General features: G+C 40.5%; 1 protein-coding gene across 1 annotated transcript in view; it reads right to left on the bottom strand.

Moving 5' to 3' along the window:
• The window catches only part of LOC143924250 (parathyroid hormone 2 receptor-like), a 286,100-nt gene extending 271,383 nt beyond the window's left edge, over window positions 1–14,717 (bottom strand). The window contains exon 1 of the mRNA XM_077448456.1: window positions 14,195–14,717. Within this exon, the coding sequence (XP_077304582.1) occupies window positions 14,195–14,266 (72 nt within the window). The 5' untranslated portion in view covers window positions 14,267–14,717. The remainder of the gene's footprint in view (window positions 1–14,194) is intronic.
• Between the last annotated feature and the right edge of the window lie 4,092 nt (window positions 14,718–18,809).

The raw sequence follows: 18,809 nt of genomic DNA, 5'->3' as shown, positions 1-18,809 counted from the left end.
ATAAATAAATAAATAAATATAAATAAATATATATATATATATATATATATATATATATATATATATATATATATATATAGAGAGAGAGAGAGAGAGAGAGAGAGAGAGAGAGAGAGAGAGAGAGAGAGAGAGAGAGAGAGAGAGAGAGAGAGAGAGATATTTAAAATGGAGATTGGGCAGTCAGGAAAAGACAACTGTATAGTGTTGAAGGTAATCTGTGAAAAAGTTAACATTTTTCTGAAAAGCCTTTTATAGAAGTTACCATTGTCTAACTCAGAAGCTCTGAAGTAGGTTCAGGGATAAATGCATTTAGCAGAATGAGCAAGGTGACTGCCCAGGCACATGGCAGCTTCCATTAAAATTATTGAGACTCACCATCAGACTCAGCTAAGTATGACTGACGCTCACCTCACAATTGACTATGGCTAAGATTCTGTCCACGGCCTAAATTCCAACAAAAAAAGGCATGTGGCGCTCCCAGAGTTCAGACAATCTGGGGCGGACATTATTATGGTGCAGGAAACACATTTTAACAAGAGGCACTCCTTCACATTCGCCTCCAGACACTTCACCCAGATATATCAGGCCTTTAACCCACGTAAAAAGTGGGGGTAGCTATACTCTTTAAAAAAGGGACCCCCTGCACTAAGACATACCTAGATCCGCAAGGCCACTTCATCATTCTCCAAGGTCTATGGCAAACTCAGGCCATAACCCTATGCGTCCTTTACGCCCCAAACACTCGTCAACACCGTTTTCTGACTAAGGTCCTCACCCGCCTCTTCAGGGCATCTCATGAGCTTCTGGTGATGGGGGGGACTTCAACCTCACTCACTCCCCAACCTGTGACCGTCTTGTGGCGAACCCCCAGGCATCGCAAACCAGAGCCCTTAGGGACTCTAAGTTGTTCCGCCAAATCACCAGAAGATATGCCCTGTTTGATGCCTGGCGGGCTCTTCATCCGAGGGACCGCCAGTATACCTTTTATTCGGCCCCCCACTACACTCACTCGCGCATTGACCATCTCTTTGTACACAACAACACATTGAGGGCCACGAAATCCGCACAAATACTCCCCATCTCCTGGTCAGACCATGCCCCTATCACCTTAACATTAGACATAGGCACACCTCTCCGCAGGCCATGCAGCTGGAGGCTGAATAACTTCCTCCTGCAGCACATTCCTGCCAAAACTGGAACTAGAGTCTACCTTACAATACTACTTTGTTGCAAAAAACAGTCATCCGCGACCGATGCCTCACTCTCCCTTTAGACTTGAAGAGGGCTGCCGGGACCGCCAGACTACTAGCTGAAAAACAATTGAGGGCCCTTGAAGTCCGGCTCCGGAGGTCATCCTCCATACCACTTCTTAAACAAATCGTCCAGGTACGAACGACGCTAAGGGACCTTGAGCTGGGCTTAGTGGAGAAAGCACTGATCCGCTTAAAACAACTATATTATGACAAAGGCAACAAAGCACAGTCACTCCTGGCCAGGAAACTGGCAGACCAAGCCCACACCTCCACACAGAGCCAAATTAGAAATAGAAGGGGCGATCTTCTGTCCCACCCTCAAGACATAGCAAATACATTTGCTGACTTTCATACAGACTTATACAACAAACCGGAAATACCTCACAATCCCCATCCCCTGACTTGGCTGAACGTATAACCCAATATCTTGAACGAACCGGGCTGCCTCGACTACAAGATACAGTACATACCTACAGGAACTAAACAACCCTGTCACCACAGAAGAACTGACAGCGACCATAAAAGCCCTCCCAGCCCACAAATCTCCTGTGCCGGATGGGCTCCCATACGAGTACTATAAGGCCTTTCTGCCCCTCCTGAGCCCCCATATGACCAAACAGTTTAACGCCTTTCTCCAACAAACCCCTATTGCGAGCGAGACACAAGGTTCGTTTATACCCCTCATCCCGAAACCAGACAAAGATCTGGCCTCCTGCGCCAGTTACAGGCCCATAGCCCTACTTAACTTGGATTTAAAAATATTTACGAAAATCCTCTCAACCTGACTGAATGCAATCCTCCCCTCCCTGATACACAAGGACCAGCTGGGCTTTGTCCCCTTGCGACAAGAGGGAGACAATACCAGAAAAGTTATAGACCTCCTTGATGTAGCCAACAGAGATAACTTGGAATCTCTAATTTTGAGCTTAGATGCGGAAAAGGCATTTGATCGCCTAAGCTGGCCCTTCATAATAGCTACATTAGGCCACATGGGCTTTAGGGGACCCTTCTTGCAAGCTGTACAGAACCTCTACACCACGCCCTCCTCACAAGTCAAGACTCCCTTTGCCACATCATCAACCTTCCCAATTACAAATGGCACCCACCAGGGATGTCCGCTTTCCCCCCTGCTATATGTGTAGAACCCCTGGCGGTGGCCATTAGGGGTAAACCGGACATCTGGGGGGTTTCGGTCAGGGGCAGGGAATTTAAAATATCTCTATTTGCAGATGACATCATCCTCACCTTGACTCGGCCTAGGATCTCCCTGCCCAACCTCCATGCCGAACTAGACCGCTATGGGGCACTCTCAGGCTATAAAACAAACACCTCCAAATCAGTGGCCCTCCCAATCAATGCTGTAAAAGACGAGATTGGTCATCTACAGTCCAAATTCCCTTATAAATGGGAGAGTACTTCCCTTAAATACTTGGGGATCTCTATCACTCTGTCCTTCAATGCCCTATACCAAGCCAACTTCCCCCCCTTTATCGGACGATTAGGGAACTTATCCAAAAATGGAAGGCCCATCATATCTCTCTTTTAGGGTAGATTGCGTCCATTCTGGAATCTGACCCGACAGCTACTTACCCGCCTCTTCGAGGTGCCAATACCAATGACACCTAAATTTTTCCTGTTCGGCCTCTCTCAACCAAAGATGGCTAAACCATGTAAGAAACTGCTTAGACACGTCCTTACAGCAGCCCGTTGCCTAATAGCTCTCAATTGGAAGAGCAGGTTGACCCCATTTGAAGAGGCCCTATATTCCAGGATTAAGGACGTAGAACTCATGGAAAAAACGACAGCTAGAATCCGGGACAGGTTGGAGGAACACAACGTGGTTTGGGAGAGGGGGCATCTGCGGGAGGACTAATGGCAAGCCTGCTTCAGAACAGAACCAAAAACCTTTGGCCATCTACTACTTCACTTTTCTCTAACTTTCCTTTCCTTTTCTCCTACTACTTCTTACAATGCAGACTATCTCTGCATTGTTCTCAGTTTAGCAAACAGAAGGTCACACATGTGACATGAGTATCTGTATATTGGTTTATAATGCCGTCTGTCACGGAGTGTACTACTAGCCAGTTAAAGAATGACACTAGACTAAAATTTGAACCGCTAATATAAACACCCTACCCACTCTTGATTTTACAATGTATAGACGGCATATTGTTTCTATCTCTGTGTACTGTGTACTGTTAACTTTACTGAAATTACTAATAAAAATGTTAATTGAAAAAAAAAATTATTGAGACTAAACTTAAAGCCCAGCTTCGGGCACAAAAACAAATGTGTGTAGTGAGTCCCCTGCACTGCAAGGATTGTATGCTGATTAAGCCTAAGGCTCGGTTCACAAAGGGGCGGCACGACTTGCAGCGCCGTGACCTGCACGCGATCAGCGGTGACTTGCAATACGACTTCTGTATAGAAGTCAATGCAAGTTGCCTGAAGTCGCCCCAAAGTAGTACAGGAACCTTTTTTCTAAGTCGGAGCGACTTGAGTCCCTCCTATTAGAACGGTTCCATAGTACAGAACGGGGCGCCACTTGTCAGGCGGCGAAGTCGCCTGGACAAGTCGCCTCTGTGTGAACCAAGCCTTAGGGTGCATGAAGAAAAGTGTAATACTTGCCTTATTCCTCATTCCAGCAAGGTCCCTCCAGCTGTGCAACCAGTTCCAAAAAGCTTCCTCTCCCAGCAATGGTCACACTCCTGTCTACTCCATGTACAACTGCCCACAGACCGGGGCTTCAGGGAAATGAAGATAAACCAGAGGTTACCAGAGGGTTAAAATAAGCAAAATTGCCCACAACCCCTATAACCAATGAGCGTTTACCCACTGCAACAGTAGATTTGGGCAAATTCCTGTAGTTTGACATTTGCAGTAGGTGATTCTTTACCTCAATTTACTAAAACGTGGGATGTGTGGGACATTTCAGAGTTGGGCCTTCAAGTGATTGTAAAGTCTCATTTAAAAAAATAAAAATAAAATAACAAACATGTTATACCTACCTCCTCTGTGCAGTCAGTTTTGCAAAGCAGCCTGGATTCTCCTCTTCTCAGGTCCATCTTTGCTGCTCCTGCCCCCCCCCCCCCCCTCCTGTTGAGTGCCTCCACAGCCAGCAGCCTGATATCGGGGCAGTAGAGCCGAGTCACAGCTCCCTCTGTCATTCAGACACGGAACCCTGACCTGGCCCGCCCCTATCTCACCTGATTGGCTAACTGACTTTGACCCCCATGGGGGCCATTAGCGCCACTGTTGTGTCTCAACCAGGGCTCAAGTCCTGCAGGAATGCATGGGAACGGAGTTCCTGGACTTTTTCCACAACAGGAACTCCATTCCCGTTATCAGCCGTGTCCTGCAAGATTTTGAAGTATGCGAGCTGGTGTGGCAGGTGCTACACCAGCAGCTGCCGACACAGCTCGCAATAGTAAGAGCTGCACACCTGACCATTCAGGCATTGCCAGTAGGGGGCCCCATGACAGCTTCTGCTTCGATCTACCTGTTAATCACAGCGAGCTGACGGGTAGATCAGGTCCCTGCTGCTAAGAGATTGTATTTAGTCAGACCTTTCATGATGCGCTCCTCCCCGCTGGCCCCTCCTGATTTTCTGTCTCCTCATTTCCTCCCCCCCTAGTCTCCTGCATACTTGCTCTGTGCGTTCCACTGAATCCCCCCTCCTCTATCTTCAGTGCCATATGATGAGAGAACCCAGAGGAGGAGCACAGCCATTCTGCTCACAGGACATGCAGGGAGAGAGGTGAGCTGAGGGAGGAACATCAGTTTGGGGGGGTAAGCTGAGCGCAATACCTGGCAAAGTTTAATGCCAGGAGGGAAGTTTATGTGGAAATATGTGAAGGGTTGGAATAGCAGCGAGTGTGTGTTGGAGCCCTGCAGAGTTTGCAGCCCTCCAAGCTAACATACATCTCCTAAGCAGGAACACATCACTATCTCCCCAAGCATTCTGTCCAGATAATGTGTAGTTAATTTATGACCCTTTCCGTTTAACCCTGTTTTATCCAAACTCTGTGCAATGAAAAGTGTAAACTCACCACATAAACATTCTATATACAAAATAACATTCCCCGATAAAGATCAGCACATTATGTTCACATTTGAATGGAAGCACAATTGAATGAATGCTGATTATTCAGAGAATTACCGTATTTATGTTTATTGAGGATTTTTTTTATGTACTAACAGTTAAGCTTCATACACACAATATGAAAATTGGATGAAAAATACCACTTTTGAAGCGTTATTGCATATGAGCGTATCATTTTATTTTTTTTTTTTTTGGTGGGCGAGTGAATCTTGGGTGGGAGTTCTCACACTTTTTTCCCCAGGACTTGACCCCTGGTCTCAACCAATCAGGAGGAGGGTCCCGAATGGCTAAGACACCCGAGGACATCGCTGGAGAGAGATGGGGCCCAGGTAAGTGTTGGGGGTTGCTGGGGAGGCTGCTACACACAGTAGTTTTTTTTATCTTAATGCATAGAATGCATTAAGATAAAAAAACCTTCTACCTTTACAAGTCCTTTAAATCGTCATCCCAGACTCCTATTTAGTTACCTCTCTTGCCCTTTTTAATCAGTTGACCTTTCATATTTCGCTTTGAACATCTGGTGCATGGCGTGTCCCTTTTTTTCCCTATTCTTTGTATAGTTTTTTGACATAATATTGTAATTTGTGCATATGGTTGAATATATGAGCCTTATTGTCTAACATAGTTACATAGTAGGTGAGGTTGAAAAAAGACACAAGACCATCAAGTCCAACCTATGTTTATATTTTATGTGGAATTCCATGTTTGCTTATTGAGCCTGCTCTATTTATGATCACCTGATTACTCTGTACAGCCTGTAAAATGTCTGTTAAATATGTATTTCTTGTCAGTACATATTAACGTTTTGGTTATTTTTCTGAAAATATCCAATTAATACACAATAATGAAAAAAACTAAAAACGGTTACGGTGCAATTCCTGCAGCTATGTCTCATTCCAGGTGTTAAAAAAAACTGCTACCACACAGAGAGACCACAAAACGTGAGTTGTTAGTAGGATGTTCAGATTCTTACCTACTTCTGCTCTGTAGTTTTGAGATAGCTTACATCTTTCTGATTGTACATTAAAGGAATCGGGGTACAGAGAAGGGTGTAAATGACTTTGTTCCCCCAATCTCCTATTGCCTGGTTCAATGATTCCAAGATGTGACCATACACACACAAATGTACCTTGTGCTTGACTGTTAAAATGTAACCTCATGCTAGAAAATCCCACCAGAATGATTTAAGTAATGTTATTTGATGTCTAATTTAGTAAACCTGGAATGGTTCTTGAACCTCATACTATTCGCAGGTTCTATTTTTACATTAAGCAAGTCAGGTATTATTTATTAATGTGTCAGCTAAGAATTGTCTTCATTACTCAACAGCTGTCCGTCAGATTCAGATCTGTCCTAGAAATGACAGTTAATAACGGAATGTCTGATTGTGGTTGGTGATAATACATACAATCATTACTACTGACAGGTTGATGCATGAAACTATCTTCCACAGCAGTTTGTAAAGATCATTATGGATGCTAGTATAAAGCTGAATTCAAAGCGGATATAAGGGCAAACAATGTGAGGCTGGGTTCACACCTATGCAAATTGGACATGGGTTTTCCCGCATCCAATTCGCATGATAGGAGATTGTGACCGACTGTCTATGGAGCTGGGTTACATATCTACATTGCGGCTGCGGAGTGGCTTGCACAGGAGTGCTGTGCATCTTTGGCTCCGTTTCAGGTCCGAATTCAAGCAAAAATTTGGCCCTGATTAGTCCCTAAAATGGAGAACAGGGGCACACTGGACCCCTGCTGCGAGCCGCATCTGTCGGAGGTGTGAACTCAGCCTAAGTGTGCAGCTAACAGAGAAAGATAAGGTTACCTCTTCTGTCTGACAAGACTGTGCTTTGTGCCAGAGCTGTATATATCTCAGTACTGGATTGGTGTAAAAACATACCCTTTCCTAAAGAAAAATAGCTTTCATATCCAGTATGTATTACCTATGTACAGTATATGTGTTATCAAATTCTACTTGAAAGTCCCAAACCCAACAACTGGGGAGGGTTGAGGAAAGAACTGGCAACCTAAGTTGTTAAAGAAAATTGGAAAGTTCTTTGTAAAAAAGGCTCTCAAGCATATCAGTCCCCTAACATCATTGACAGTCAGATACAACAGAACAGGTATTTACATACAGTTCATTTGTATTTAGCTGCTTTCAAGGAATTTTTTTAAATTTTTTCCCAACGGGCATGCTTTGTACCATGTTCAATTAAAAATAGCAAGAAGGAATTGGCATAATGGTCTTTTTAACCAATAGTAAGGAAGTAGTATAAATACTGTGTATGTGTATGTGTGTGTGTGTGTGTGTATGTGTGTGTGTGTGTGTGTGTATATATATATATATATATATATATATATATATATATATATATATATATATATATATATATATATATATATATATATATATATATATATATATATATATATAATATTTAAATGTCGCCAAGACAGCTCCCTCAATTCCACTCAAAACTGAAAAAAGGTACTGATGGAATTAGTCTGTGCGCTGCAGTAGAATAAACGTTAGCAGGAAAAATAAGGGCAATGTGTGTTGTTGATACATCTAACAATTGTATTTAGTATATTCATTTATTTTCTTTTTTAAAGATTTAAAGTGCACATATGGCAAAAAAAAATACTATATGATTCAGTCCTCCAATTACATTAAAATATCAGTTGATTTTTTTTTTTAACTCCCCTTTGAAATGTAGTTCCACCTTTTGATCCTGCTGGTAGATCTGTGTCAAAAAAGTGTCAGGATGTTCCTTCTATTTCCAGGTCAGCAACTCAGTCAGTATAAAGATAAAGCATCAGAATGACAGCCATGGAGCTAAGATTCTCAAAACAAGAGTTCATTGTTGGCAGCCTATATTATTTCCTCATGAAAAAAGTTCCTATAAAGTCAACTTAAAATTTCATGTCCAAGACAACTCTATCCAAGTGGTGACTAGGGATGAGCTTCGTGTTCGAGTCGAACGTACGTTCGACTCGAACATTGGCTGTTCGTCCGTTCGGCGAAATCCGAACACTTGGTCCGTTCGCGTCAAAATTCGCATGGCGCTCACGGCCCACAATGCACTGCGATGGCGCAGTGCATTGCTGGCTCATGATTGGCCAATCATGCACTGTGACCCTGCATGCTTGGCTAATCGCAGCGCCAGCAGTGAGGAGAGCCATGATTGGCCACAGGCAGGATGCCTGTGGCCAATCATAGCTCAGGCTGTGTAGTGCACGCCCCACACTATATAAGGCCGCCATTGAGGCGGCCTCGTGTAGTATGTTGGCATCTGAAGCAGTGGGTGTTCTGTGTACCTTCAACACAGTACACACCGATCGTTTTTGGCTGATTTCCTATCTTGCTGTTGTGTAGTGGTTATTGTCTGTGCCCTGAACGCAGTATACACCACTATATTCACCTCACCTATATAGCTAGTGATCTATCTTTAGTAATAGAGCTTGCAGTCAGTAGTGTTAGGAGATAGTGCGTGCTGTCTGCGTGCTCTGTACCCAGTACATACCGCTATAATCCACCTACATAGCTGTTCTCTATTTGAGCCCAATTGGGGTTATTTCCTGCAAATTCCTGCAATAAAACAGGGCTAATTCCTGCAATAAAACTAGAGTATATGGCAGAGGTTGCAGTGTGGTGGCACCAGCACCAGTGCCTAAGGCCCAATTTTTCTGCCCCTGTTTAACAGGGGCGTTTAAGTACAATTTTTGATGCAATGCTTTGCAGCAGGGCTAATTCCAGCAAAAAAACTAGAGTATATGGAAGAGGTTGCAGTGTGGTGGCACCAGCAGCAGTGCCTAAGGCCAAATTTTTCTGCCCCTGTTTAACAGGGACATGTAATTACAATTCTTGATATAATATTTCACAGGAGGGCCCCTTCCTGTGCCCACCCAGAGTAACGGTGAGGACTTATAGTGTTGTGGCACCAGCACCACAACCACCAAAGGTCAATTTTTCTACCACTGTTCAACAATGGCATGTAATTACAATTCTTGATATAATCGTTCACAGCAGGGCGCTCCAGCGCCCACCAAGAGTCACTTTGAGGGCTTACAATGTTGTGGCAAAACCAACACCTTGTTCCGCCATTTCTGCAGAGCATATAGGGCTGGCCCCTACTTTCAAACATCCAACTTACAAACATCTCCTACTTGCAAACGGAAGGAGACAGCAGCAAGTGAGATGAAAAAAGATGGACGACAAAACAAATTATACAGGGGTGATAACCCTTCCCTATGTTTTCCAAAAAGCTTAAAAATAGTTTTTTTGACTGGAGCTACACTTTAAAAATGTACCAGTTGAAAATTACAAACAGATTCAACTTAACACAACAAACCTACACAGTCCCTGTCTTGTTTGCACCGCCTGTATACTGCTGTTCTGAGTATATAGGGCCTGGGGGCCACACGCATTTCCTTTTTTTAATATGGGTACAGGGTTCCCCTTAATATGCGTACAAGACCCAAATAGGCTGGTAATGGGCAGGGAGGGCTACCCATGCCATTTTTCTCAATGATTTTCAACCATATTGCAGGAACCAGATATAACATTAAAACCGCAAGCAGTTTTCAATGATGTTATTTCCGTTTAATGTCATTTTGTGCAGGGACTGTTCTAAACACGGGAAACACATGGCACTTCACAGGCATACTACAGACACCCCCCAAGCACCATATTTAAAGGAATATTTCACTTTTTTTTTCACTTTAATCGTCAGTAAAATCAGTGCTCCCGCCAAAACGGCCATTTTTAAAAACATTTTAGGCATTGACCCATGTCCCCTGGGGCAGGAGCCAGGTCCCCAAACCCTTTTTAGGACAGTATCTTGCATATTAGCCGTTAAAATGAGCACTTTCCATTTCGAACGTTCGAGTCCCATAGACTTCAATGGGGTTCTAACGTTCGTAACAAACGTGGGGTCCGTTCGAAAGTTCTGGTGCGAACCGAACCGGGGGGTGTTCGGCTCATCCCTAGTGGTGACAATGTTGCCATGTGGTGTCACTGCAGGACAAACAACATTGTCACCTAGTTTAAGTGGAAACATCACACATCAATTGACAGTATTAAGAGGTGATAAAACTACTTTACAGGGGAGCTTAGAAACACTAAGCCCTTGTGCACACGGTCGGAGAATCTGTCGGAATGAGTCTTATCAGACCGTGTCGTCAGATAATCCGACTGTGTGTGGTATGCATCGGACTGATTCCGTCCGAATCTCCGTCCGACCCAATTTTCCAACATGTTGGAAATATTTCCCCAACCAACTGGGCCGGACGGACCTAATCCGATCATGTGTAGAGCATTTTCATTGGACCAAGTGCCACGCATGCTCAGATCAAATTCCTACATCAAAGCTATTGGCTACTAGCCTGAATGTAGTCCCATCGTAACAAAATTACGTCATCACGTTCTGAAAGATCGGATTTTTCACCAACTTGGCCCGACCGTGTGTATGCAACAGTTTCGGACACAATCCGTCGGACTAAATCCGACGGGCAAAATCCGACGGATTTGGTTGGCAAAATCTCCGACCGTGTGTACGTGGGCTAAGACAGGAGTACAGTATACATGTCATTTTGTTCATCTTTTTATTTTGTCCTTAGTTACACTTTAAGCAGAGTAATGCAACATTCAGGTCAGTTCACAAAGTCCACACCATATTTACTTTGCTGTGCATTATTTTTAGACACCTGTATAGAAATAGCACATTGGCCAGTTCTTAAAAAGAAGTACCTCCCATGCATAGTAATCCTTGTTGAATTTTACCAAATCATGGAGTATTTTACCATATTTTACCATAAGAAAAAATTTATGTCACAACCATCGTCACACACTAGCTTTCCTTAGAGCTATGTAATCATCATTGTATCATCATATATTTTTAAATGCAAGCAGTGTAAGTCCATGAGTGAGCTTGCTATCAGAATTATATTGTTTAATCTGTGCAGCAGAACTCAGAGAAAGGGGGAGAGAAGCAGCACAAAGAGCCAGGTGTGGCTGAAGTCGATGTACGTGGCCGACGGCCCCAATGTCCACCGGCCACCCGCGACCGTTTTAACAAACGTTGTTGCTGATTGCTACCTGTTTCAGCCCTGAAGAAAAAGCAGTTTATTCTTCTGCTGTATGTATTCTGGATACTGTTTCTGTATGGGAGTGACTTTTTCATATTGATCAGCTGATGCACTTGCAGGGCTCTAATGAAGAAAGTTAATGGGTCTGCATTCCATTAGAAGTGATTAACTCTTTAGGAGTAGCTCACCAAAACTGAATTTTTTGTTGCAGAGGATGCCTAGAATCTGACTTATATCTTAGACTTCTGGGAAAATCAGTGAGCCAATCACACAAGCAGAAAATGACATCTTACGTCTGGTTGTGCATCGTGTACCAACTGTGTACAGAATGCCTCCAGGGTGTCATAATACAGTACATTTTACAGCAAATCACAGCACTGCAGAATTAAAAGAAAATTTAATTTTTGATAACAATAAATTACCATATGGCGTGTGTCACAATTGTATATGCTGTATTATTTTTCTCTATTTGCAATATTTTTTTTCTCTTAAAAGTGGAGTTACCCTTTAAATCTATTTGCTGTTTGTGCAATAAAGACACATTTTGGTTAGTAGACGAATGTTAGAACCTCCCTCAAGTTCTTATTGCTTTCTGTGGCCCCGCTGAGGTGGGGGGTGTAGGGGTGGGGGGGTCACCCTTTGTTTTTTCTTAGTGACCATTGTCACCAGAACAGTAAATGATGAGAAATTCAAAATTTTACAACTGTCAAAGGTAAACAATAAACAATAAATAAACAATAAGGACATCTGTTCCGGTGTCAACTATCTAAGAGGGGACTTCCTGTTATGTCTTTTAGAAAGGAAGTTAGCGGGAATCCCCCAACATGACAGAAGTAGAAAATAAACTGATAGAGGTTCTAAGGCTTCTCTATCCAAATCTAAAAAAACAGCCAAGATGTGACTGGCAGCCAAAATGACAAACTTGTCGACATTTAATAAGCTGCCCTGTTTAATAGGCAACAAAATATTTGTCAGCCACATCGAAGTTCAGTTTTAAATGTATGAAAATTAAATTAAAAGCTTAATTTAAAAAAAGAATGTATTTATATAATAAAGAGCGAAATAGACTTAGGGCGAATTATCACTGTACATTACTATGTGTTTTACGCCCATTTGCATATTTTAACTTCCATTGACATACATTTTGACGTCTGTAGACATACAGTTTGACGTCCGTTGACATACTTTTTGACGTCTGTTGACATACATTTTGTATTTTAGCACAATGGAACATTATGTGTGAATAGGACACATTGGAAATTATCGTTTTTCAGATGTCCTTCTGTTGATCGGCATTATACAGCTGTGCTTAAATGCACTGGCGTAAATTGGCCCTCACAGGGTAGGTGAGGCACTCTTAGGACTTAATACTAGAAAGCAGATAAAACTTACAATGCGTTGTATCTTTTATATGCTTCTTTGTGTAAAGTCTTGAGAGTGCTTTATTTACAGTGGGTCTGTCTACTATAAGCATATGTGTGCAGCACTCAGACATCCTGTCGTTAATGTGTGCTGCAATCATTATATGAATTTTTCATGTATCTACGAAAACTCTTTTTTAAATAAAAGCTTTGAACGTCAGAGTTTTCAGAATAAACTATTAGCTAATTGTTTTCCATTGTTAAAAGTAAGATACAACCCAGAAATCATACATTGGCATCTTCGTCCATCTAAATATGAACAGGTAGAGGGAAGCGCAAGCAGGCAAGTATTTTGCCTGCCAAGAAAAGTGAACACTGCAGTGTGATCTAAACTTTAGCAAATTGGGAAATGTGTAAAATTGCTATGTCGGCATAAGGCAATGGTAATATTGTTCTCGTTTTTAAAGCTTCTTAAGGCTTAGCAGATTATAAAGCTATTTGTGACACAAAAGGAGTCACTAGAGATCTCAGGAATAAAGTATATATTTCTCCATATCTCCATTTCTCCATATACATTTCTAGGAAATAGTGGATGACTATCTGGTACAGAGGCTCTGAACAATATAGATTTTGATATGTATAACTAGTAAGTAACACACACAGTGTACATTTACACAAGATGTCCATCCTATGCAAGTTGAAAATTAAGAACTATGATGCATAAAATTAGCAATAAAACAGTTAATGTGCCAGCAGAGTCTACAAGCAAAGCATCCTTCTTACAACTTAAAATGAATGAAGTGCACTTAGACAGTATTTCAATTTCTGTAAATTGTCTCCCCCTTGAGTTTTTTGGCAGAATAACATTTTAGCTTTTTCAATGAAATGAAATTGAAATTTTACTACTTCTATCACTTATTCAAAAGCAACCTTGGATCACTGAGATCACAGAAACTACCAAACAGAATATTATATATATATATGTATATGTATATATATATATATATATATATATATAATATAAAATATTTAAATTTAAAGGTGTGTATATATATATATATATATATATATATATATATATATATATATGTTAATATTAATATCATATCAAATATTTTCATAGATATAAATATACATAAACACAAACCACAATATATGTAACATGTATGTAAACTAACAGACACAATTACTGTGTTTTGCTGAGATTTACTATTTTGAAAATATTTACATTATCTCTAAGTGTTTACTGTGAATGGCGAATGGCCATTGGGAAATAATAATGATAATACTCTTAATAATAATATTAATAATAATAAAAATAATAATACATGTAATACGAACAGAAAAAAATATTAGCAATGGGTAAATATTAGTTTCAAATGTTCTTACCTGAGCTTTCACAAGAAATTCCTTTAAGAATGCCATTATCACCAAGGCATAATGAAACCAGTAAGTTGCCATCTGCGATTATTTTAAAACAGATCTCCTAAAAAGAAATGATTTTGTTTTGTTCCAGATTCAGAAAAAAATAACTTTCAGGATATATAAAAAAAAATGATTGTCCCAGGTCCATGAAATTGTAAGCTTTCTTAGCAGACCCATACACGTCCAAAAGTAATCCTAAATCAACAATCTTTTAGAGGAGGTTGTCTTCCAACTTTATCTGGGTTGGATGAAACCATGTGGTAGTAGAGTCATCTTGCCCTCCTCTTTGCTGTTATAAATGGTTTCCTTTTCTTTCCTTGACATGTTGTGGATCAGCTGTTCCAGCTAGTGCACCAGCAGGAAGAATGAGGCTGAATAAGTGAGAAAAGCATCTCATTTGTAGTACAGCTATTCCTGTGCAAGCAGCTAAGCAAATGCCATTTAATTTCAGCTCTTTTCCTTCAGCACTCACAAGTGGAAAGCAACCACTGCAGTAGAATCTCTTGTGTTAGAGCAAAAATGACAGCCTGCCTGATGATTCATTATATCCCTGTGTTCTGATCACCTTAAAGCTATGGTATGTGATGCCCTCAATAGTCTCATCCTCTCAAGCTAAAGAAAATATATATCCCTGGGAGCTAGATGTTAGGAGTAACACAAGTACAGCAGGTGTAACCTCTTGAGGCATTGCTTGATAAATTAAACTTGCTCTTTTAGTACTTTTTGTTGTGGTGGCAGAATAAAACACAATTACTTAAAATGCCAGCATGTAGATACCTATGCACCATTTTACATTTTTTTTTTGCAGTACTTTAGACAGAAATAGCATTTAACCATAACATTTGTAGCCCTTCCTATAAACATATAACTGCACGCAATTGTGCCTGTATAGAGAGAAGCCAATTAATCTGTCAGTTTTCAGGATACCGATAGAAAGCTAGAACACCCACTGGAGAGCATTGTAACAAAGGGAGGGTTACACACTCTCCATACACATTACAATCACCAGCTGCTCCTTAGTTGTGAAGTGTGTCCTCTTACCACACATATATATCACTAACAGGCTATGTGAAGTTTACTGTAAAATTCCTTTTTTTTTCTTTTAAGTGTATCTATAACCAAAACAATTTTTACCTTTGGATGGAGTGGGAGGAATTAGAACTCCTGTCAGGTTTTACTGCAGTTGGAGAGATTTTCTTCCCGTCAGGAAAAAAAGGCTGTCCCCTAGGACAGGAAGTGAGGGAAAATCTCTCCGATGGCAGTTCAGAAAGGAGTAAAAAAAGTTATCTTTAAAGGGGAACTGCAGCCTGCTCACATAATTTGAATAAATACATCTTTGCCATTCTGAAGATTCCCTCCAAACACTTTGCATGTTATTGTATATATACTGTGGGGTTGATTCACTAAAGGCAAGTAGACTCTGCAAGGGTAGTTGCTCCAGAGCTTAGTAAATGAGGTAAAGCTTCACTTTTGTAAAGGATACCCAATCACATGCAAGGAAAATTTAAAAAACTGCATTTTTGCTTGCACATGATTGGATGATTGAAGTCAACAGAGCTCTTCCTCATTTACTAAGCGCTGGAGCAACTGCTCTTGCAGAGTGCAATAGTCTATTTGTCTTCAGTAAATAAACCCTTGTCATTCTGTACTTGCCAAATCTGCTGCAGAAATATCTCTCCACTGAGTCTGGCTGCATCCATTTTAACTGTAGGCAGCTGAAGCTGCTGCCTGTTCACTTCCTGGATTTACACAGGTACAGCTCTGCAGATCTCATTGGCCCTCTTATGGTTCACCCCCCTCCCTTCCTGCCAAACTCTCACCAGAGTGAGAGAGCTGTGCATGATGTAATAAGCCTAGGTTAATGACCAGACAAGAAACAGGAAGTGGGCTGTATAAGGTATTTACTGGCAGAAAAAAAATGTTTTACTATCCAAAGTTAAAGCAACAAGGGCAGAAGATATAATGGAAAGGAGGTGGAGAGAACAAAGGAGAGAACAGAGGATAGCTTCGGATGATGAAGGCACGTAAACTGGCCACGGTGTCAGGGCTCAGCAACCATGGTAAACCATGGTAAATTTTTCAGGGGGGAGGGCAGAATCAGACAGGATCAGCCAGGTATTTCAGGTGATACAGGGGGCCAAATTACACAGCACAAGCACTGTGCTGTATAACATGCTTTAAAGGAACAGAATACATTTTTGTTTTTAGGGTAACAAACGTATATATATATATATATATATATATATATATATATATACATATATATATATATATATATATATATATATATATACTAAAAAACATATAATAAATACCCTTTGTATGTGAACAGACAGGTTAATTTACTAAAGGCAAATAGATTGTACATTTTGCAAAGTGCAGTTGTTCCAGAGCTTAGTGACTGAGGCAAATGTTCACTTTGCAAAGCATACCCAATCACATGCAGGGGAAAAAAACAGCATTTTTGCTTGCACGTGATTGGATGAAGGAAGTCAGCAGAGTTTCTGCTCATTTACTAAGCTCTGGAGCAACTACTCTTGCAGAGTGCAACTGCAGTCTATTTGCCTTTAGTAAATCAACCCCACTGTTTTCTGTATTCATTCATAGTATAATTTATGAGTGACAGTGCAATGTCTGCTGTGATCACAATAAGATACCTTTTCACTAGGGATGGGCTGACAACCCCCAGCTTCCATTCGCACCAGAACATGCTAACAGGAAAAAAATGTGTGTGTACATGCAAACATTATTAAAGTCTATGGGACACGAACATGAAAAATCAAAAGTGCTAATTTAAAAGGCTTATATGCAAGTTATTGCCATAAAAAGTGTATTGGGGACCTGGGTACTGCCCTAGGGGACATGTATTAATGCAAGAAAAAGGTTTTAAAACTACAGTTTTTCAGGAGCAGTGATTTTAATAATGCTTGAAGTGAAACAATAAAAATTAAATATTCCTTTAAATATCGTACCTGGAGGGTCCCCTTAGTTTGTCTGTAAAGTGGTGCATTTGTGTGATGTGTGCAATGGTGCCGCGGCAAAATTACATTTCTAAAGGAAAAAATATCATCTAAACTTGCTTGCAGCTGTAATGTATTGCCGGCTCACTGCAATATAGATGAAAAATTAAGGGAAAAATGGGCAAGCCTCCCCCCCCTCCCAGTCCATACCAGGCCCTTCCAGTCTGGTATGGGTTTTAAGGTGGACCCCATGCCAAAATTTAAAATAAAATTGCGTGGCCCTAAACTGAGGAAAAAAATTGGGGATTTTTATTATAGCAAAAATTACAAAATTAGAAAAAGAAAATAGAGGTAGGTGTGGCGCTGTTCATTTAAATAGCTGAAAATAAAAATAAAATCTATGGTATGTAATGATATAGATGTAGAAAAATGCAGAAAAAATTCATAAAATTATAGTATAAGATGTGATACTACACACAAAATGCACAACATTAATCCATAGAAAATGGTGAATAAATATAAAAAATATAAAAAAAGTCCATGATTTCGTGAAAAAATGCAAAATGAATTATATATCACCAATGTGATCAGATGTTTACAACGTGAATATACTAATACAATTGAAAATTTTAATATAAAACAAATATAAAAGTTCATAATCCCAAAAAGATTAAGTAGATGAAAGTGGTTTGTGCTGGTGAAGAAAAAAACACCCCGCTGCTCTAATTCCTCTTGGAAGGTGCACAAAGCATACGTGATTTATTCATGCTCTTATTGTGAATGCACTCACCAGAGATCATTCCCCCCTCACAGGAATTTTGTGCATTGTTTCTGCATTTTCTACATCTATATCATTACATACAATAAATTTTATTTTTATTTTCATTTTTAGATTTATTTTTCACAAGCTATATTAATTAATTGTACTAGGTACATAATAATATCACTAATTATTTAAGCTATTTAAATGAACAGCGCCACACCTACCTTTATTTTCTTTTTCTCATCTTTCTATTCCACTTAAGTGGAGTAATCAGTAGGTGCAGCAGTTCTTGATATATGTAATTTGATTTTACACATTTATTTAAATTATATTATTTTTTGCTGGTACTTAATAAATCTTCCACTGCGCAGAATTAAACAATTTAAAGTACAAAATATGGTGTTTTTTTTCAAAATCCTTGCTCTTTTTTGTCTATAGCACAAAAATTAAAAAACACAGAGTTGCTCAAATACCACCAAAAGAAATGACACTCTCTCGGTCCACGACAGCAACACACTACACAGGGCCGACATGCAGGCGGCCTCATATAGTGTTTGGGTAGTGGACTTAACCCCTGAGCCATAATTGGCCAAAAGCACCCTGCCTTTGGCCAATTATGGCTCTCTCTGCTGATGGTGCTGTGATTGGCCAAAGCATGTGGGTCATAGTGGATGCTTGGCCAATCATCAGACAGCAATGCGCTGCGATGTCACAGTGCATTATGGGGCGTGACACACTGCTAGAATTTTTCCGCGAATGCCCCATAATGTTTGTTTTTCGATGAACGCTTGAGCAGACAATGTTCGAGTCAAACTCATGTTCGACCCGAACATAAAGCTCATCCCTACAGCTGATC

The sequence above is a fragment of the Lithobates pipiens genome, unplaced genomic scaffold (genome assembly GCF_037356315.1).
Source record: "Lithobates pipiens isolate NorthernLeopardFrog02 unplaced genomic scaffold, aLitPip1_a1.2 Scaffold_22, whole genome shotgun sequence".
Classification (NCBI taxonomy): Eukaryota; Metazoa; Chordata; class Amphibia; order Anura; family Ranidae; genus Lithobates; species Lithobates pipiens.
This window is presented reverse-complemented; position numbering and strand designations above follow the sequence as displayed.